The 21,572-nt window shown below is 50.2% G+C and overlaps 2 protein-coding genes and 1 long non-coding RNA gene across 5 annotated transcripts in view; 2 read left to right on the top strand and 1 right to left on the bottom strand.

The window, feature by feature from the left end:
* Positions 1-21,572, top strand: part of USP28 (ubiquitin specific peptidase 28) — a 125,761-nt gene that overhangs the window by 14,178 nt on the left and 90,011 nt on the right. For all 3 annotated transcript variants that reach the window (XM_043501067.1, XM_043501066.1, XM_043501064.1), the window contains exon 2: positions 1,846-2,078. In XM_043501067.1, coding sequence (XP_043357002.1) covers positions 1,992-2,078 — 87 coding nt within the window. In that variant the 5' untranslated portion in view covers positions 1,846-1,991. The remainder of the gene's footprint in view (positions 1-1,845; positions 2,079-21,572) is intronic.
* On the bottom strand, positions 4,638-20,289 carry HTR3A (5-hydroxytryptamine receptor 3A). The gene is made up of 9 exons (XM_038380661.2): positions 20,013-20,289; positions 13,247-13,413; positions 12,438-12,482; positions 11,290-11,399; positions 9,583-9,752; positions 8,800-8,960; positions 7,388-7,598; positions 6,473-6,706; positions 4,638-5,818 (listed from the first exon to the last, which is right to left on the bottom strand). Exons 1-9 carry the CDS (start codon positions 20,077-20,079, stop codon positions 5,520-5,522), a joined length of 1,464 nt encoding a protein of 487 aa, XP_038236589.1. The 5' UTR covers positions 20,080-20,289; the 3' UTR covers positions 4,638-5,519.
* LOC119846679 lies at positions 13,817-19,670 on the top strand. Its single transcript, XR_005289941.2, has 4 exons — positions 13,817-14,205; positions 14,682-14,823; positions 18,291-18,401; positions 19,239-19,670. It is a non-coding gene; the product is annotated as an uncharacterized LOC119846679 (long non-coding RNA).

Raw genomic sequence — 21,572 nt, 5'->3', positions numbered from 1 at the left:
AGGGGAGTTCAGTCTCCGCGGCTCACTCAGCCATTGCCCTTTCTGCTAAGGCTACAGCGAGGGGGCAGCTGGTGCCAGTTGGGAGGATGGATCCCAACCTTCTGGGTCTGGAGATGAGGTGCTCTGAGCAAAGGCCAGCACGGAGACTCTTGGGTTGTGAACCTGGCCACACCATACAGCTAAATGGATCCTTCCCTAAGTAAGTGATTAGCAGGCTGGATTACATTTTACAGCTGTAATCCTGCTTGCGATATCATTGCTCCTTGGCTCCAGCCTAAAGAAGGGTGGATTCCTGTCCCTCTGTTTGTTTGGCCCTCTTGTCCCATGCAGGAGTAGTGGCAGCACATGGCTACGAACTCACTGCATGCCCCCCCCCGATGATGCATGAGGGGTGGGGATGGATTCTGGCTGAGCCTTGGCTCTTTGAGAGCTTGAGCTGAGCATGGACAGCAGCTTCCTCCTGAGCAGGTGTGTGCAGGGCTTGTATCAGAGGCCTTGGGGTGACTGAGAGATGCATGGCTTGGATCTGATTTGTCAGCCCTCTGCAGTGGGATTAGCACCTTCCAGGGACTCTGAGGCCAAGCAGAACTGACGTGATTCCCACAATTTTCTATTTTTTTTTTTACCCCAGTGTCTACTAAAAGGTGGGTGAGTGGCGTCCTCCCAGCCCAAGCCCACATGACAGGGGCAGCTCCTCAGAGACCTGTAAGATGCTTCGGGAGGCAGTGGGGATCGGGGCTAAAGCCTGCCCAGGAGACGTCAGCTCATCCACCATCTGACTTCAGCGGGGTCGTCAGCTTTCCTTGCTGCAGCTGTGTTGTCTGGTTGCCTGGACATGCACCTATAAGGGGTTTGGTAGTTCGGACTCCCTCCATCCCTTGCCCCAGATGCCCCAAAGTGGGATATGTGCCACCTGCATAAGCATAGTAAAGATTATTTGGGGTTACTCTCCTAGAGCAATCAAGGGGCTTGGCACAGAGCTGGCCTTAGCATTTGAAGGCAGCAGGTGAAACATGCTTTCCCTCCTCCTCCCAAACATTCTGGCCCCCCAAGATCTGGCCTGAGCATTTTGGGACTGGCTAAAGGGATAGTTCTTTCTGGGGTCCCCCACAGCTGTGGGCTTTGCAGACAGGCAGCACCTGGGGTTGTTCCAGTGAGGTGAGTCCCAGGTAACTCCTGCCCAGTCCCCAAAGGACTCACTCAGGTGGCAATTCTCTGCTGCGCAGGGGGAGGAGGTTGGAGGCAGAAGTGTGGAACCTGTCCCTGTTCCCATTTTACATGGTTTGGGGAAGGCTAGTGGGAGAGGTGAGTGCCCAAGTAAACAAAAATTAATGGGGGCTAGGGAAGGGGATTAAAATTTCTATTGTTCTAGTTCATCTATAAGAATTCCTCTCCCAGGGTGGCAAATGCTGTCCCCAGAGCCCCAACTCAACCCAGTGACTCAGCTCGCGGGGGGAGACTGGGGCCTTCTTTACATCAAGGCACTAGAGCAGGGTCTTGCATGCCCACTCTAGGTATCCACATGGACCATGCAGACGTGTAGTCCCTGCAGTGGGAGGGCCTGGTTCAGTGGGCCGACTGGATTTGTCCGTTGAAGCGTTTGATGTTACATGAAGGCAGCTCATTCCAGAGGATGTTAATTGCCCGTTGCAGTGATCAGGTCTGTAGCACCATCGATCTCACCAGGATCAATGGGCTGATTTAGTATCTTACTAACTCTTTAACTGGACACCTCATCAATAGCCAGCCACTTACCGACCATCAGCACATTAACACAGGTCGTGCTGCCAAGAACCCACTCTGCCCCGGTCCCCAGATGTCACTCATGGCTGAGTTTTCTTGCAGGTGAAGCCTTCGGGAGGCCATGTGCTCAGTGACCTCAGCTATGGAGCCAGGCCAGCAGCCTTCCCACAAATGGGGATGACACCCAGTTCAGACCAGCTCAGGGAAGCTTTTCATGGCTCCCCTGGAACAGCTGCCACCTAAGGACCATGACGCTTGACAGTGAGCTACAAGAACCTGTGGGAGAGACCCATGAGGACCTGGAGACTGTATCGGGGATAAGGTGGCAGGCTGAGGTGAGGAAGAAAGGGAACGGATTGGGGGCAGGAGGATATTGCACATGGCCTTGTCTTAGTCAGACAAGGGATCACCCTGGGGGCGGGCAATGGGTCAGAGTTGTGAGCTGTGTGTCTCCAGGAGCAATGCACTTTCTCCACAAGCAACCTTTGGTGGCGATGACCCTGAAGCACTGACAGCATCAGGCCCCTGGTGGGCAGCACTGGGAGCTCAACTGCTTGAGGACTCTCTTTGCCTTTCCGATTTCTGCTTTGCGCCCAAGGTGAGGAATGTCGGAGGCATACAGGGCTACTCATGTACCGGGTGGTCAGCAGACAATGGCCCACTCCTCAGGACGTAGCTTTAAAAGGCTGGGGTTTTGGCATAACTCAAGGTGGGGAATTTGCATTCACCTCCCCCTAGAGATGCCCCAGGAAAACCACTTCATGCTGTTTGTTCTGTTCTTGTCTGGCCCGTTGTTTTGGTATAGTCCTTTTGAGCCGCCAGGTCTTGTATCTGTCACATCTGCCCCCTCGAGAGGTTACACAGGATCCCAGCCCACAATAATACATAAACCATTCATTTAATATGATGGACCGCAAAGATACTTGCATGGATTTCAATAAGGTTTCCCAAGGCTATGGCAGGAAATTACCATTCTTATCACATTCTTCTCACCCGAGAACACTAGGACATACTAGAGAGTGCTTCTGGAAACAAGGAAGCATTTCCTTTCATCTCCAGCCTTTTTGGGCACAGCCATGGTTCTGGGGGGCTCCCTCCCTTACTGCTGTGCACAGTGGAATTACCTCCTCAACCCAGGGAAGCATTGCACCTTGGCCCTGGTGGAGGTGGAGAGTGATCCTGTCAGCCCACCGATGTGTTGAGCTGAGCCTGTCATCACTCTATTAGTGCTTTCTAGCTACCATACAGCAAAACTGGAATCTGAAGGAGGTTTTGTTGGCCAAGCATGCAATACAGGCAGGCGAGGGAAAGAAACATGCAAAGCCTGGTGAGCAGCTGGTTCTGATGAAATGGCAGGCAAGAGAGAGCTTTATCCTGTGCTGATGGAGTTAGTGAGAGCAACCGCTGCATGTGATGGAGACACCATAAGGGATGCAGCTGTAGCAAATGGAGTGAGAGGAAGGAAGGGACACTCGGGAAGGAACTAGGCTAGCTGTGTGGGCAATAATAGATGCTAGGTGGAGTCGGTGAACAATGAAGAGCACTAGAATGTGACAATGAGAGGCAGGTCCCATGTCCCCGTTCCCATCTTGCTCCATTTCTTCCTGCATTGGCCCCAGCTTTGCCTCCATTTGGTCACCTCTGGAATTTAGTCCCTTCCACCTCACTTCCTATCCCACCACACAGCCTCACCCGTTACAGCTACAAAAGGCAGCTCTCTCTGAATCAGCCATGTGAGACAACACATAGATAGAGAGCCCAGCCTCCAGAGACTACAGAAGTGGCCTGTGGCTGCAGGAGGCTCAGTGTTTCTGGATCCATGAGAATTAAGTATTGTGTCCTCCAGCTTGGTCCTGATCTCGCCCAACCTCAGCTCTTCTCTCTTGGATGGCCAAAGCAGGCCATTTCACTGTCTGTGCTTGCAGGGTAGGAGCTCCAGAGCCACATGGCAGGAAGCCTTTAGTATAAAGCCCAAGGATCCAGCAGGTCAGGGTGGGAGAGGAGGGTAGACTGTGGTGGCATGGGTTACACGTGTGAAGTGTGCACTTGGGGCTCTCCTGTGCCAATGCTATTAGGCAGCACTGGGCAATGTGCCAGGTGGCAGAGGGGCAGGAATGGTGGACGTGACACCACGGTATTGACACCAGTCTATGTGGCTTTGAACTTCTGGCCTTCAGTGTCCACATGTGCACGTAGATATGAGGATTTCATGCCCTACAACAGAATTGATGGGCAAAGAGAGCTGATGGGATAAGCTGACCAAGGAGCACAGATGAGATGGAAGTTGTGACATTAAAGTGGGCTCCCCATGGCCAGCACCTCCACAGCCACCCCAAGGGCTTAGTCAGATTGTGGTCACACTGAGGCACTCCAATCGTGGACCAGGAGACCACTGTGCTAGGTGCAATTGATCCCTGCTCTTTGCCCCTGTGCCCAGCCACGTGTGAGCCTGACACAGTATGTGCCAAGTGAATGGGCCGCTGCCTTAATTAGGCTTAAAGGGAAGGAGCAAGAGAGTCTTCAGCAAAGTTGAGAAGCATTTACACAGCCCCTCCTTCCTGCCCGCCACACACAGCCGTCAATCGGTGCTCTTCTCCTCTAGTCTCTGTCCCTGGTGCTGAACACTCCTGGCACTCCAATCCCAGGCGTGTAGGGCGGGAGGTGCGAACGTGTTCAGCGTTGGACTTTTTCTGCTCCCATGGGAGCAGGGTTAGGCCAGTGTGGAGTGCCCTTTCTGGAGACGTTTTCCAATTATCTACCATGCTTTCCTGTGGTCACCTTGCCGAGTGGATTTATCCAGCACCCACGTGCCACTACATGAAGTCACTCTCTGTCCTCTTCGGTTTAGTGAATGAAACATCCAGTTTATTATTTAGTTTTCCAAGATCTCTTGGATAAGACAATTGAAACTGGTAACTAAACACCATACACAGCACATAGTCTATGTGGGATGCTATTTACAAAAGAGTCATGCCATCAAATTACCGGCTGTTCCCGGCAGCATGCAGCTATTGAACCTTCACAGAGACTTACTTGCTACACAGTAACCTGAAAGAAATACTCTGACAAGAAAATCCTGCTTGCTGAAGTGTACGGTAAGAGCTAGGATAAGAGATGTAAGGGGCTGAAAAGGCACATGGATTGCTATAGATGTCAGGAAAGCACCCCGCAGAGCCAGCAAGGCACTGAGGTGGCATGGAGAGGCTAGGCTTAGATGGCTGAGAGCCCCCCACCCCATAAACAAATGGATGGCTGTTTGGGTCTGGACTGGGACTAAGTCACCCTCCTCGGGCTCTGGTCAGCTCAGCACCCAGCAGTCGAGGCATGTGAGCCTGGGAACTGTGCACATTCAAGTTCCCTTGGTATATTCCCACCATCTCCTGCTTCTGCTGTGGCTGGATGCACAGGGAGGCCAGCCTGTGTGGTGGGATGTTGCTCTCTGCATCCTGATGAAAATGAGAGAGGAGCTGGAAAGGGACTGGCGGAGTAGGTGTGCGGCATGCGAGTGGGAAGGGAGTTAGTTGGAGACCGGAAAGGGGGTTAGGCTAAGGTTAGTGTTGGCTCAGATTTAATTAAAACTTGTTCATCCCTCTCTAAACATCTCCCAGCCATGGTGTTTGGAGCCCACCTATGCTACGGCAGTGCTGCTGAAGAACTGCTAGGCCCTGGATCTCTGTGGTTAGAATACACAGGGGAGTCCGTGGAGCTGGGAATGACCCCTTTAAAACATGGCAGTGGAGCACCCTGTAACTCTTGCCTGCAGAGACCGGCACGGCTCATGCGTACTGCCAGATGGACCAGAGGGTGCCCAGCGTGATGCTATAGGCCAGCACAGCCACCAGGTACACCCGGAAGAGCAGCACATCCAGCACGTAGCCCACCTGGAGCCACTCGCGGGCAACGTCGCGGAACTCGTCGCGCTTCTCCAGGAACTGGCGGATGGCAGCGATCTCCTGCAGTATGCTCTCCACCACTGGGGAGCTCTCTCCTTGTGCTGGGGGCGCTGGCAATGGCCTTGCGCCTGCCGTCCTCTCATACTCGCGGAGGTTCTCACAGCCGTAGTGGTTCAGCTTGGCTGCAGGAACAAGAGAGAGAGGGGGCAGCCTTTCAGAGGTCCCGGCCCTGCACTGCTGAGCTTGGCTGTGCTGGGCATTATCCCACCCCAGAGGTGGGGTTCTGAGCCCCCCCTCCCCAGTGTCTGGCCCAGAGCCACCCTCTCTTACAGCAAACAGCCTCTGGGGGCAGGCAGGGGGGTTAAATCCAGTATGTCCCTTTTCTCTAAGTGCTAGGCCAAGGGACTTGTGCTCCAAAGAAGGGTCATGCTCTGACACCATTGCCCCGGGGCCAGAGGGAGTGAAGATGCCTGGTGTGCAATAGGGCCAATGTCCCCGAGCTGTGTGGCCCAAAGGGGATCCTGCTCCATTGCTCCTTCATGTGCCCCATGGACTTCCTGGGCAGAGCTGTTCCCCGGGGTCCCGCTGAGAGCAGTGGGGTGCCCCTCTCACGTTTTGGGGCTAATGCCCTGGGAGGATTTGGGTTCAACACTGACCCTATCATGCAGACTTGGGTGTTTTTGCTTCCCTGCATCATGGTCTAGCTCTACCAGGTGAGCCCTGAGTTCTTTCTAATTCCATGCAGCTTATTCCTCCCTTGGTTGTGATAGTAACGTGCAGCCAAGATGCCAGCTCCCTGCGGCCCTTACCCCCTTTCCCAGTGCCACAGCTCGTACCTGTGCTGTCATTGTTCTCTGGGTGCTGGCTGATGTCCGAACTCTGTGTCCTGCTGGGGTAGAATTTCTTCCTGTCACGGATGCAGAGCAGGATGGTGGCTCGTTCCAGCACCAGGTGCTTGACCCAGTCAGGGACGTGAGGCTGCAGATCCTGCTTGTGGACCAGGCGCACGATCAGGATGGTCTCAGTCAGGCTGATGACCAGCAAGGCCATGCACACAACAAAATAGATGCCTGCCAAGGGAAGACAGCAATGGTCCATGGTCAGCAGGGTCAGTCTCTCGGCTAGAGCTAGGCACGGTACAGGCAGGGCCTGGATGAGCTCTCTGTACCCACCTCTCTCAATGATGTTAGGACTTCCTCACATGTAGTACCCCCTCCTGTTCCAGCCCTACCGGGACCCCTGGCAGCTCAGCGAATTACTTCAACCCTGACCCAACCAGCATCTTGGCTATTCCTGTCCTAGTCACCCCACACCCAGCTCTGACAATTCCCCTCAGTCTTGATACACCAGCCTTGTTGTTCCTGTCCTCAAGTGCACTTGGAGCTGTGCAGGCAGCCTGTAATTCTGGCCCTCAGCAGGCCCTGCTACTTGGCCTCCCTAGCACCACACAGCTCTGCCAGTACACCTCAACCCTGACCCACAGCCCCCATCTCTTGCTATCCTAGTTCTGATCTTCTCCCTCCCACAGCTCTGCTAATGGTCCTTATGCCCAACTCACAGCACCCCCACACACTTCTGTCCAATGCACTGTCCTACCAGCTCCTCCGGCCATACAGTTCATCTGCCCCAGACTATCACCACCAGCCCTTTCTTGGCTGTGGACTCCACGAGGGAGACAGATGCTAGATTTCAACCGGGGATGTGTACGCACCTAGGTAACCATGTTAGCTATCATAACCTATCTATCATACCTATCAGTGGGGTCCCGATGGCAGTGGCCGGCAGCGTGTCCGACACAATGATCAGGAAGACAGAGTAGCCCAGCAGGAGGGTGATCTTGAAGGAGACCCTCTCCCCGCTGTCGGGAGGCAGGTAGAACCCCACAATGTCCATGACCATCAGGAAGACACTGGGGAGCAGCAGGCTGACAGCGTAGAAGAGGGGCCGTCTCCGGATGACCACCTGCCAGCACAAGAGGGGGTGGGGGAAGGTGGAGAGCTCCCTGTCAGGAGGAGGCCATCCGGGAATAAAGGCCCGTGGCTGCCTGGCTCCCCTTCACCACTACTGGGGCCTGTTATTGCCAGGCAACCCTCTCAGAAGTGAAAGGCCAAGAGCTTTGCTGGCATCAGGGGCCTGTGTGTTCTGCAGGCACATATGGCATCGGCTGTGGTGTGTTCCTCTCTGCGGCAGCCATGCTCACATGCCTTTGCTGTGGGGAGCATTGCCTGCTTCTCACCCCGAGCGCTCTAACGTGTGACCCCCTGGTCTGTTTTTGAACTGGCAGCAGCAGCTTGGCAGGGCACCTGTGGAGCTGAGACTGGCTATTGCCTGGCCGCCCCCATTCTAAATGAAGGGCCCAGGCCCATGGGCATAGCACAGACTGAGAGCAAGGGCATCCGGCTCAGCTGGCCTGCATTTCCGGTTGTAAAGCTGCTCCTCCATGCACATGCTCCACCACAGCACACCTTCTGGGCTCCTTATTTATAGTCACCAGCTGCCCAATAAACAGCCCATTAAGCCACACGCCTGTAGTGGCTTGGATCCTCGGACCATCAGCACTGGAGAATTTTAATGCTCTACGGCCGTATTATGGCCCGGAAGCAGAAGGAACTGCCCTGCCCTGGAAGGGGGGCCCCAGCTATAGAACCACTTTGTGCTGGGGAAAACAGCTGCTCATATGCGTCAAACAAACAACATCTGGGCTTACTCTGTGTGTGTTTCTTGGATGTTCGACTAACTCTGGCTCAAAGCAGGAGGAAGCTCTGGGGGAAGCTCTGCAGTCTGTAGGCAGCAGCTGGACCCAAAGGGGGAAGCTGGCCATCAGGTAGAAGCCATGCTGAGTGACCTTGTTTGCCTCCCGTGAGCGGACCAGGTGAGAGCTGCACTGGAGTGGACCTAGCCTGGGAGTCCTGTCCCCTTGTATGAGTGATGTGCTGCAGCTTGTGTTGCAACAGTCCTTGCTATCCCCACCATGATATTCAGGTAGGCACATGCTATGGGGTTTGCTTAGCAACCCCTCTGCACGCTTTAGAGCCAGGAGATCAATTGCACAAGTAGAGAGAGAATGGCACCATTTGCCTTCTGCATCTTGGTGCTTCCCCAGCTCAGTTCTCCGCCCCCCCCGTCTCCCACAGCCCACACCCGACCAGGGGAGGGCCCTTACATAGAACTTCATCTCGGCATAGCTGTCGCTGCCCTCCACGCTGAACTCCCGGAACTGGCTGAGTACGTAGAGGAGCTCCCACTCCCCCTGGTTCATGAAGACGCTCTTGTCAAATTTCACCAGCTCGGGCTGCCGCCACAGAGAGATGTTGATGTCGCGGACTGTGGGGTGGAAGAGAGGTGGACATCAGGGCTGGGGGCCTGAGGGGAAGGGACATCTTCCCCCAACACTGCTGACACACTCCAGGCCCAGAGCCATCCTACAAAATCTGGGAGCGTCACGCTCCTCCCTTCCCGGCCATATTCCTCTTCTCTCCTTGTTCACAAAGATGGATTGGCCTGCATGCGTTCCCTATTTGCTAGGGCTAGGGGGGTGAGGCATGGGCTGCACTGAGCCAGCGTGCTCCCAGAGACTGTGATTGCTCCATGATATCCTCTGCCCCGCTAGCTCTTACCCTGCTCTGTCCCTCCTTGGGCGGCCATGGGCTAACAATACAAGCTAACCCCAGGCTGCCTGTGCCAATGAGCCCAGCACTGACCCAGGGAGCCCAGCCAGTTCAGTCCTTGCTCTCCCTGCTGGTAAGAGGACCATTTTGTGCCTTTTGCAATGTCCACTGGGAATGAAACTGAGACCCACCAAATGGCTGCGAGCTATGGAGTCCCAGACCATGTCATATTGACTTCCCACACAGCTGGAGGCTTTCTTAGTTGGCCTGATCCCTCCCTTCCCAAGACCCCTGAAGGGCAGGCTGCAGTGGAGAAGGCAGGGCCACTTGTCACGTACTATTGTGCAGCCAGCTGGTGAAGGTGAGCGAGCAGTTCTGCACGTCAAAGGGAAAGTTGTAGATGTCCAGGCTGCAGGCAGTCACCACCTGGATCGGCTTGAGGTTCTGGACCTCCCCGTGGTAGCGGATGTAGACGTATGGGATGTCTGGGGACTTGCCCACATCCACGCTGAAGGGCACAAAGAATGAGAACGCCCCCATCAAAAAAATAAACAAATAAAGCAGCGTCCTCTGGCTCTTTTCTACCATGGTGAAATGCCAGCTGCAGTGGTTGGGAGTGCCCCAAGCCCGGCTAGCCGGGACAGTTGGGAGAGTGTCTCTGTTAGGAATGGTAGCAGCTGTGATACCCACTAGATGTGACCCTCAAGTTCCTGGCAGGGCATTGGGCAGCCTGAAGCAGGCAAAGCTTGGTCTGTCCAGCAGCCTGAGACCATGCAAAGGTCTCTGGTTAGAGCCTGTTGCTGCCAGCTGACTCCTGCCCAGGAACCTCTCCAAGGAGCCAAGCAGCCCATCCTATCTGTTCCCCAAAGAAACCTATAGGTTTACTGACTCTCCAGCTCTGTGGACCCATCTCTTCTTTCCCACCGCAAACCCTCCCGCAACCAGTCATCCCCCATCTTCAGTTACCAGCATCACCCCCACTCAGCCAAGCTATAGCTCCAATGTTTCTCTCAATGGGTGACTTGTCTGTTTCGACTATTAGCTCTGCAGGGCAGGGCTTTCTGTTACTGCCTGTGTGTACAGCACCCAGCACTGCAGGGCCTCAATCTCAGCTGGGGCTCTAGGCACTGCTGTAATACAAATAATACTTGTAGGAAGCACAAGAGACTATGGCAGACTCCTTAACGTTCAAAGGCCAGACACATACAACAGTTACCTTTGGTGACAAGGCCTCTCTGATGCATATGGGATTACTGGGTTTGGGTTGGTCACATTGTTCTAAAAGGAAGAGAGGAAGTGGTGCAAAGGAGAATACTCTAGAGGAAAGCTGAGTCCTGGGTCCTCCCAGCTGGCTGGGGTTGGAAAGGCCTCAGAGGGGCTGGTGAGCTGATAGCTGGGGATTGATTTGGTCTGGTTTTGAGTCATGTGTTTGGAAACAAAGTGAGCCTTGAAGGAAAGGGGGGAAATGACTTTAGCTGGGGCTTTGATATTTTTTTTTAACTTCTCTGGCTGGTGAGTTTGCACACAGCCCTACACCTTTGTATCTCATTAGCATTGCCGTAGGACTCTCTCTATGGACACACTCCCTCTGATTAGTACCGGGAACGCCTCACTGAAGTTATCACACTGCACAAAGCAAAGCTATAAAGTTTTTAAAAGGGTGGCAAGTGCCTGAGATCATGGCAGCTCCTTAAATCCTAGCAGAATAGAGATGGTTAAGAACAATAGATTTCTTTCCCGAGGAAGGGTTGACAGTTCTGCAGCTGCCCCTGCATTGTGTTTCCTGTACAAAACCTTCCTCTGAATATCTGAATTCCACCCCAAATGCAGCAAGGGTAATTATGAACGTTTATAGTCAGCCAGCATTGGAAATGTCCCAAGCTATTCCCATCTGCAGTGTATGGTATGTGGGGATATTGCCAACTCTGTGCAAACCAGCAGCAGTGCTGGGAATACAAAGTGGGATGTGAACTTGCGGGGGAGGGGGGAAAGAGTTAAATCTCCAGGCCCCATGGGCTGTTGTCGGAGAACTTTGCTGCACTTACAACTCATTGATGAGGATGTCTGGTACCCAGATGCTCTCGGTGGGGAGGGACATCTGCGTGATGTTATCAAAGTCCTCTGGATTCCACCTGAGAAACTCATCAATCCAGTGCTGCAGAAGTGAGATAAGAAGAGACTTAGGCAGCAGGATCAATTCCAGGCCGGTTCCCCACCTCTGGCAGGAGTATTAGATACAAAGCAAAGCCTATCTTCCCAATTACTGTACTTGACCAACTGTACAAAGCTTAAAGCATTCACCCATTCCCCTCTAATCCTATAGCTCTGTGCCCCACATGCTACTGGTTATCCTCTGATGGTTTTGACCTTGCTGCACTAAGCTAGGACATTATCATCCATGTGCACACGCTCTGAACCACCGGTCTCTCTGCTTTCCAGAGGGTGCTGGGTTTTATGTGTTGACTACATACTGCATAAGGGGATGTCTTCTTGGTGTTGGGGCAAGTCTGTGCACTGTTTTAATCTTCTGGAGACTCTGTGGATATATATCTAGCTATTCATTTGGCTGCATTTCTCATTTTGGGATGAATTAGGTTAGCTGAGAACTAGCCGGAGCCCATAGGGCTCTCTCATCCAGGCAGATTCATAGCCAAAGAGAAAAGGATGGTCTGCTTGGGGAGCTCTGGGTGAAAAGAAAGTGAGAACTCTCATGTGGATGCCAAGGGGGATTCCCCATTGATTTCAATGTCCCACTGCTCTCCTCCTATCCTGGAGCTGTGGGAGTAAACTCCCTCCTCCCCATGAGGAAAATGGAAGTTAGAATACAAGTCAGTAGTTGGCCAGATTGTCATTGTCAAGTGACAGCTGCTTGAGTAGCAGATATGCCTAAGTTTCCTTCGGCGAAGCAGGCAGCATGCCTGCCTTCACAGAGGCATTGACAATCTCCAACAAAAAGTCCCCACAGGCCACCACCCCCCAAGGAGAACATGGCTCCTGAGCACAAAGCATTCTCAGCATCTCCAGGGGTGTCTGAGAAATTGCCATGTTACTGTGGGTGCCGTCGCTGCAGAGATAAAAGGGATAAAAGAGATAAAATCCTGGAAGGGACCTAGGCAAGTCCCACCAAAGGAGAATGCAAGAGAAAAAAATTGATTCAGAGCTTTGTAAATCTGGGAGGATTCCAGCCACTCACCTGCCTGTACCAAATGTAGGTTGTCAGCACCTGATTTTTTTCATCCTGTTGGAAATAAAAAGCAAAGGTGAAATTGGCAAAGGGCATTTTACAGCTTAGGGGTTACTGATATTGATGTTAGCTGTCGTCAGTGCCAAGGGCCCAAGTTATCAGGAAGGGCTTGGATACAAATGATCACCAGGTTCCAGATGTCAATGGGGATCAATTGGCAAGAACACAAGAGGAGAAGGTGAGGAAATGGCAAAATAACAAGCAAAAAAACATCTGATTGCAGATCCTTTGGGACACTGATGGACCTTCTTAAGTTCTTCAGCTTTCCCCACCAGAAGACCTGTCTGTCCTCTAACTGCTCTGTTGACAGAGGTGCCTTCAGATACAGTCACTGATCCAGCACATTTTAGAGCAAATTTCTTTCAGTTAGGAGTAAGGGATGTGTGTGGATGGCTTCTTGTAGCAACTCAGCCTTGTCTGTGGTCAAGCCTCTCTGGCACGGTGCATTGAATATTGTTAAATTATACATAGGGCCAGGTTCCAAATCATCTCAGCATGTTGGGTTCTGAGCACTTTGGAAATCTCACCCTTAATTAGGTGCCTAAATGGTTTCTGAGCACTTGAAGACATGGCTCCAAGTGATTTGCCCTAGTTTACCTAAGTCCAACTCCTAAAGAGGATGTGTCTCCTCGCTTCACCCTGGATGTGGAAAAACTTAGTGACATATGAACCTCCCTAGGCTCAGAGGTACTTACCTCCACTCCTCAGCCCCAGAAGTGTTAGGGCTTCTGGGCTCAGTGGCAAAACAGAGGACTTACCACACTGAGAATGGCATATACCATGACATCAATGGCTACGTTGGTTGTCCTTCTCCAGTCCTGAACTGGCCGGACACCCTTTCTGTAATGAGTCAGCAGGTAGTCGGAGAGCTGGAGCAGGGCTGGCTTGGCAGAATTCAAAGTCCTGTTGTTTCCTTTCCAAGCAGCTAAGGGGAAAAATCACATTTCCTTGGACTCATTTCTGGGCATGAACCTGCTCAGTGCCTCATCTTCCCCATTCCCTCTCTCTCCATGCTGCTGCACAATCAATGCAAAGCGATCTGGCTCGGGGAAAGCCGACTCCCAGCAAAGCATGGCTCAGTCTGGCTGAAGTAGCTTCCAACCAAGACCAGCTCAGTGCAGCACCTGCCAGATCATCTCAGGTGGGGAGTGACTCCCACCCAAGACTGGCTTGGTGTGGCTCCTGTCAACTAGAGAACAGAGAAGCACTTCATTGGCTCACCATGTGGAACTGCCTCCTCCAGGGCATATGGGCTGGGCTTAAGACCCTGCAATGCAGCCTGGCTGTGGGATGGGGAGCTCCACTAATCTGAACTACTGCAGCCTATAGTCTGGCTTCCATCTGCTCAGAGTACTGCAAGAACATCTTTCTGCCTCTCAGATAACTTTTGGGCATTCTGAAATTGTCCTGCCCAAGGTCCGCACATACTCAAAGGGATTTGATCTTTCTTCCATTCAAAAAGAGCACAGAGTGCATATTGCTGGTGTAACAGGGTGGCCTGCCTCATGGGCTGCAGAGCCTGGGGCTAAGCCAACCCTGATTATAGTATCAGTCCCACCTGAGAGGAATCAGGTGGCTCCAGTACAAAAGGAACAGGAAGTGGCAGTGAAGGGGAAGCTATATCTGCAGATGCTGCAGGGTCTAAGAATGCTCCTGCAGGGCTCTGTGTCAGCAGGAGAAAAGATCAGAAGCAGGGCAGAGTGAGAGAGCTCTCCAGGTAGGTAGACCTGAGAGAGACCCTGTCCAAGCAGGGAAGAGACTGCAACTGGAAAGGACTGTGGAGAAGAACAAACTCCAGGCAGGAGGTTGCTGGGGAGCAGAAAGACAGGCGCTTAGAGTGGTGGGGATGTGCCCAGCTGAAACTGGGATGAAGACTGAGTTTATGTACTGTTTTTCTGAAAGGCTCCATGGAGTTTTGGATCAGGAGAGAGATGCTGTAGTGGGGTCGGGGCCTGGAGATCCATCGTGTATCAGAAGACTAAATAAATAGGGGCCCCTTGTGGGGATTGTTTGAACTGCCTGTGGACTGTGGATTTCTCCAGGGCTCTGAAGAGGGGAAAACAGAGGCCAGGTGTCTTAGAGGGACCTCTGGCCATAAGGGGGCACTCGGAAGGTGGCTGCCTGTGTTACTAATGGGAACAGGATTTACAGCAAGATAACCTCATGGTTAATGTATATTTTCTTTCCACAAAGCCACCCTGCTAGCTCAGTGCATGGATAGCTCCCGGCTCTTCTCCCTGGGCTTTCTGTGGGAGCTGGGTACGAGATGACATGTGAAGGAGTTTTAGCTTCTAGATCCATCGTCTCCAGACATGGGCAAGGATCAATGGCAGAGGTGAGACTATTCCTACCCAGGGAATATTTAAAATTTCCCTCAGTATTTTTTTAAATCAAATTATCCCAGGGAAGTGGAGGGCACAGGAGTAGGAGGAAGAGGCTGAAACTAAAGAGAAACCAAGATGTTTAATTCATTTACCTCTTTAATTTATTTTTTTAAAGAGTATTTATGTGACTGAAGGCCTGATCCAAAGCCCATTGAAGTCAATGGTAGTCTTAGCATGGAGTGCAATGGACTTTGGATCAAGTTCTGAGAGTTTCATCCATTGTGAAAGCTTCCAAGTGGTCTTGGCCAATGTTTTTACAGCCAGACTTTTTTTTGGAAAGCAACAGCAGAGCAGCTGGTTTGCCTGGATATCGGTCAAATATCCATTGCTTGGTCTGTTCCTCCCTCCTTGGCTGCCCCCACAATCAGCTGTGATGTGGGGATGGTTTAAGGTCTTGCTCTGGCACCACTGAAGTCAATGGGAGCCTTGCATTTGACTCCAGTGGTGCCTCATCAAACCCTAGAAGCCTAGATTTTCTGCAAGCCATCTCCATACACCATCATAGCTTTCGTTATTGCCCAGCAAACCAGCTAGCTGGGCTCCTCCTCTCCTTCCGTGTTGAACTGACAAAAGGAAAGGAGTTATGGACTGTAGCTCTCCTTTCTGCCTAATAAGTGTTAGCAGAGCTGGTGGGATTAAAAATGAATGAGGGGCCCATCACAAGTTGTGATAGCTGTGATCCTATGCCTTAGTAGGGTAGTAATGAAACACTGCTCCCTGGTTGGCGCCTTCACACCAATCAGTCACAACATTACCATCAAACCCCCAGAACGAGTCTGGCAATGGGGTGAGGGGAGAGATTGAGAGAGTGAGTTAATTTCCAGTCACTGGCCCGCAACAAAACGCTGTGTTTAAGGAAGCATGGCTTGGTTGGTTTGTTCCTGCTGAGGGAATGCTTTTTCAAATATTGCAGCAGAAAGTTGAAGAGCAAGGACAGCGTTGTGGTTGAAGCACTGGTCTGGGACTTCCAGAAATCTGGCTTCAGGTTCTCCCCCGCCACAGAATCCCTGTGTGACCCAGGCAAATCACTTAATTTGTCTCTGTTTTCTATCTGTAAAATGTGGACAATAATCCTTCCTTCCTTCCTCCCACCACAAATGCCACAAGGGTGACTGGTGGGGGATAGGGTGTGTGAGAAAAGATTTCTCTGCCACTGCCTGGGCTGTACCTGTCCTGGAGATAGGGGATCAAGTCCCCACTTACCAGTGCTGTCCGTTTGGAACCTCTGAACGCAATTTTATTCACTTTGTAGTTAAATAGCAGCACTTGTTGATACTTAGACTTGTTGGTATCTTGAAAGTCAGGCCTCCAAACAGTCCTGCAAGCTCTCTGCATTAATGCTGTGAGCATTGAGTGCATAAAAGATTGCCCCCAATACAGTGCTCCTGTTTGCAAGGCAACTTGTGAAGTGAAAGTCAAGTCAGTCACAGAACCCCGTTTGCAGCTCAGCCCGCAAACATGACTGTCTAACCAGAGCACAATTCACATGTAATAAAAGGAGCTGACAGGAATAGATCTGCAGGGACTTGGGAAAAGCTGTCTATGAAGGGGCCTTTCATCTTTTTTGAAAAAAACAAAAACAAAAAAGCTTTACAGAGGACCTATAATGTCTCCAAGTTAGCTGGACTCATGAGCCCCCACCAGGTCCATATAAGGCAAAAGAGGATGTGAGGGGGGTGAGGAAAACAGGCTGTTTGGTTGTTGTGCTGTAGACTCTGTCACACTCTCTTCCAAGTGGCCCTTAATGGTGCAGCCGGTCATAGTTGGCTCACAAAGGTTTGCTTTTGGGGCTGGCCCTTCGAAACTCTGTATTTGAAGTGATGGTGTAGCCATGTTGGTCCTGGGATATTAGACAAGGTGGGTGAGGTAATATCTTTTATTGGGCCAACTTCTGTGATGAAAGAGACAAGCTTTTGAGCTCCACAGAGCTCTTCTTCATGTCAGTGCTGTGTAAGCTCAGAAGAAGAGAAAATTTGGTAGAATTCAGACACCTCAGTAGGTAACCTAGTCTTGCCATGTGTTTGTGTGTGCACATGAGAGAGCAAGAAATAAAGCTGGGTGGGAAACAGATTTCCCATCCTGATGATAGTTCAGAATTTGATTTTTTTTTCCCCTTTAATCCTGAATTGGGTGAAAAATCAAAATCTCATATGTTCCCAAATCAACCCCCCTTCCCTTAAATTTTCAGGTGAGTCAAAGAGTTTAACAGCAATCATCCTGTAACTCAGACCCAATGGGCTGGGCCTGCTTGGATTTGGATGGCTAACCCCAGCCGCTGCAGTGCTGCAACATCCCCACTGCTAGGCTCAGCATGCTAGCTTGGGCAGAGCTAGCACTTGTCTGAATACCTGGCCTGGCAGGCACGTTCCCTGCTGCAGTGTAGACATACCCAGCCTTGCCAAGCTGAGAAGTTCCAGTCATCGGGAGTTTCGCCTTTGGGCCTTTACCTCTTACAGGCAACATTGGTATGAAAACACGCGACGCCAGCCTCTCTCTTCAGCAGGCTTGCTGCTGGACAGCTCCCAGTGGCAGCTGCCCAGAGCAGGAGGGAAGCCAGGACTCAGAGATCACACACAAGGCCTTGGAGACAGAACCCGTACAGGTAGCTGGGGGGACAACTTCGCCTTTAGGGTGGAAGTGACTCCAGTGCTGAAAAGTCGGCCCACACCCTGTGCACTACTTACATCCTGCGTAAGCCCTCAGTTAGTGGTGTATTGGCTTCAGGAAGCATCTTTAAACAGGTGAACCCTTCGTCAGCCCCCTTTTTCATTCGACTGGAGTTTTGGACCACAGATCTTCATTGCAGAATTACTTACATCAAATCAAAACTAATCAACCACAATCTTTCTGCAGGAATAAGAGCCTTAAACTTGCATCTTTGCAGATTCAGTAGATTTCTAAAGAAACACCAAGGTCTAATTTGCTGGGACATTTCCCCCCCCCCCCCCTTTGCCTAGGTATCTTGGGAGAAATCTCACTTTTCTGCATCAATCTCTAAACAAAGAGGCAGCTTTTTTCCTTCCAGGTATTTTCTATTGTGGCTTTACCCGTAGGTCTCCTGTGTGTAGAAATGAGACCCATTCAGGCTTATTAAATGGTGAGTTTTCCTAGAAGATCTGTGTTGTTCATTGGCACACATTAGTATCACTATCACTGTGATCCTGAGGGAAAATTGAGTTCTCAGTAGCCCTGGGGCTTGTCTCATTGTAGGATGAGAAAACAGAAATTGTCAGGTGTCATCTCGTCCTGCATCTTGTCTCCAAATGCTTTAGGGGAAGGTGCAAACTCGTATAATGAACAATGAGGCACTGCAAATGCTCTGGGGTATGGGTAAAGCAGGCTCCATGGATCTGATTTGTTTCTTTCACACTTCCTGCTGAAGTTGTTTCTAAAACTCTGTGTTTCCTTGGGTAACCAGGAGTGCTTGAGTAACAGACACAAGGAGCATGGAGCTCAGAAGAAGGGAATGGAGGGAAAACAGTCCAACTCCTCATCTCTAATGGGCTTGGCTGCTCACTGAAGATGGAGGGTAAGTGCTCAAAGCTTATTAATCATTTTCAAGCCAGATGTTAAAACTAGACTTGGAACTAAGATGAGGCTGGGCTAATAGGATGAGATCTGTATTATCTATGGCATGTAATTTAAAATAGCATTCATTGGCATGGAGAGGGGGACTCTGAGCACAGGGGAGGCAGGTCCACAGCCCAGGAACTGCATTTTATGTGTGTTTGCACTCACTAGAAAGAAAAAAGGCATTAAAGTCCATGTGAAATTCTTGCTGGTTGGTTAAAGTTGGTTTCCTCAAACACCCTGTGGTTCCTGCATATGCCAGAGGGGAGCGGGCACTATAGGGAGCTGGCTGTAGCTTCCCAAACTTTCAAAGTGAGGAACACCATGAACAACGTTGATTGCTGGTGGAGCTGGGAGGTGGGGGGAAGGGGTTAGATGATGTGACAGTAGCTTTTAGTGAGCGACCCATTATGAAGTATAAAGTGATTAAGGCTGGAAGGGGCCAACATTAAACTGTCTAGTGCATCCTCTGCTATCTGTGTGGGACTCTGACCTTGCTAGACTTCTTCCAATAGGTGCCCAGCCAGCTGTGACTTCAAGATTCCCTGCTGACTTTGATTCCAGGGCAGTGGCTTCCTAGCTGATCTTGCCACTTTTGCTTTTTCATTGTGTTTATGTCTCTCCCCCTTCCCCATTAAATATATTTGGGCCAGAAGCTCAGCTGTTATAAATCAGCATGGGCCACTAACTTTAGTGGAGCTACACTGATTTACACTGGCTGAGGATCTGGCCCTTTTCTCCCTGCTTTTATCATTGTTTACTCAGGACAGCAATTCCTTCCTTTCCTCTTTTGCAGCCTCACTCTAATGCAAAAGTTTTGGGGGCCAGAAAAGATAATCAATGAAAGACCGTTTCCAACCTGCCTTCAAAGGAAATCCCAGACATATCCTTGCTTTGAAACCTTACAGCTGCATTGGTACCACAATATTGCTTCCCTTGCTTGGGAAAGTTCGACAACAATAAAGAATGATAGTTATGAGAGAGTCTGCACTGCTTGGGAGTAGGAGCATGGAAAACAACTCATCTGTTCTGTTAACTGTCATCCAAAAATATTTAGTCCTCCATTATGAAAAATGAAGCATTAGTAGGGACATCTATTTACCAAGTTCAAGTGTTTGGGCAACAGGTTCCAAATTGATATGTAAATCACTGTGTTCTCTCTCTCTCTCTCTCTCTCTCTCTCTCTTTTTTAATCCTCTCTGACTAAACAAGCTTAAACTTTTCAACTCTGCAGCCTTTTATTATTGAGTCTAAAATTATCGAGTCTAAAAACATCCCGTTAGCCTGTCACAAAGGCTATTGCTTATTTCTCTACTCCAGAGCCTGACTTGCATTTCTGATACTCCTTTGAACATGCAGAATCACAGAACCCTTTCCATAACCTGTTATGGGTGTTCCCCCTTCATCAGGCTGTATAGATCAATTGTGATAACATGGGTGTATCTTTTAAAAAAAAAAAATCCTGTGCATGAAATGCACCAAATTAAACCATCAGGTTTGTATTAAAATACTTCTACCCATCTCTCAACACCTACACGACCCCCCCTAACTTTCCCATATGTTTCCTTACCTTCACTTTGAAACATAAAAGCAAACAGCAGCAGAGCAATAAATGCCCAAAGAGTTGAGGGTGGCATGGCTCTGATCCAGAGGGTCGCAGTCTTTCTTAGTTCCTCTTCACAATGATTCCACACGTAGGACTGAGTCTTCTGGTTCTCCTCCACTCTGACTCCCGCTTCTATCCATCCCTCTGCAGATAAAGGGAGCCTAATCAGGGCAGCTGGTACATCTTTTACTCGCTTTTCCCCCCAAAGGTCAGGTTTTTGAAAATGCCTAATTAATCTTGCAATCAGACTCCTCTGCTGCATCAAATTTCAGGCTGGGAGGATAAAAAAAGGAACCCACCCACCTGGACTGATGTCACACAGGACAAATGCACAGTGCATCTCAGTCTCTCCCCAGTCAGGGAGGGCACTGGTATGTCTGCATGAGGTTAACCAGGGAGGCAATTTGTTACCTGAGACCTGGCTAAAAGCTGTTTCAGATAGAATTGATGGTGGTGGTTTTTCTATAATTTGTTTTAAATGTCTCATTTTTGCTGTAGACAAAACGCTCCGATTTGAGATGGGAATTTAAAGGGGATGAATAATGTTAACTATCTCTCTGCTAGTGGGTTGAATGAAAAGAGAGTGAGGTTTCCTGCAGCAAGATGTATTAAATTGCTGTAATGTATATATTCCATCCACACAATGAGACCTGTGTTAAGGATCACATGGCCAATGCGGGAGTACAGGTACTTTTAAGTTTACCCACCCAGTTTTGATCAGCCTTCAAATAAGGAGCCAGCTCTAGGCAGCTGATGTGTGGTCACTAAGGGTAGATTTCACACGGTCTGTTCAGTTTAACTGGCTAAATTGATGCAGCTGAATTGATTGCTGTGGAGTTTGGCCTGTTTATCCCACAATGAATTTGGATGTCTCTATTCAGGCACGTAGGGAAGAAAGTGTAGATATGTGTGCACATGTATGGTTGTATGAGTGTGTGCACGTGTCTAGAATATTACAACGTTCTGATTACTTTTTAAATTTTTCCTTTTTAGAGAAAAGAGGAAATTTTCAAGTAAAACAAATTCATACAGGTTTAAGGACTCATTAAAATCCCTAGGCTTGACACCTGTATAACTCCAGTGACTTCGGTGGTGTGACTTACTTCTGATTTACACTGGTGTAAGTGAGGACACAATCCGGCCCTTTGTTGCATTTCAAACTAAAGCTGAAAACATCTTCCTGCTCCTGTCCATTGGTCTGTCTCTTTTTCCATGCTTTTGTGTAACTCAGAGGTTTATTCCTAGATTCCAAGGCCAGAAGGGAGCACTGTGATCATCTAGTCAGTCTCCTGTATAACATGGGCCTTAGGACTAGCCCAAAATAATTCCTAGAGATGATCTTTTAGAAAAACATCCCATCTTGATTTAACCATTGCCAGTGATTGATGGAGAATCCACCATAACCACTGCTAAATTATGGCAGTTAAAAATGTACACCTCATTTCCAGTCTGAATTTGTCTAGCTTCAACTTCCAGCCAATAGAGCATGTTCTACCTTTCTCTGCTAGATTGAAGAGCCCTTAT

This window comes from Dermochelys coriacea, chromosome 22 (genome assembly GCF_009764565.3).
Source record: "Dermochelys coriacea isolate rDerCor1 chromosome 22, rDerCor1.pri.v4, whole genome shotgun sequence".
Taxonomy (NCBI): domain Eukaryota; kingdom Metazoa; phylum Chordata; order Testudines; family Dermochelyidae; genus Dermochelys; species Dermochelys coriacea.
The sequence above is the reverse complement of the archived record's forward strand: the minus strand, read 5'-3'. Positions and strand labels throughout refer to the sequence as shown.

What these genes read in the sequence shown, in the direction of transcription:
- HTR3A (XM_038380661.2), bottom strand. Translation starts at nt 20,079, where the DNA reads ATGCCACCCTCAACTCTTTGGGCATTTATTGCTCTGCTGCTGTTTGCT. An exon ending in TTTTATGTTTCAAAGTGAAG is followed by an intron (nt 13,414 to 20,012) that starts GTAAGGAAACAT and finishes TTTTCCCCTTAG; the next exon opens with CTGCTTGGAAAGGAAACAAC. An exon ending in AGAGAACAATGACAGCACAG is followed by an intron (nt 5,819 to 6,472) that starts GTACGAGCTGTG and finishes TTGTTCCTGCAG; the next exon opens with CCAAGCTGAACCACTACGGC.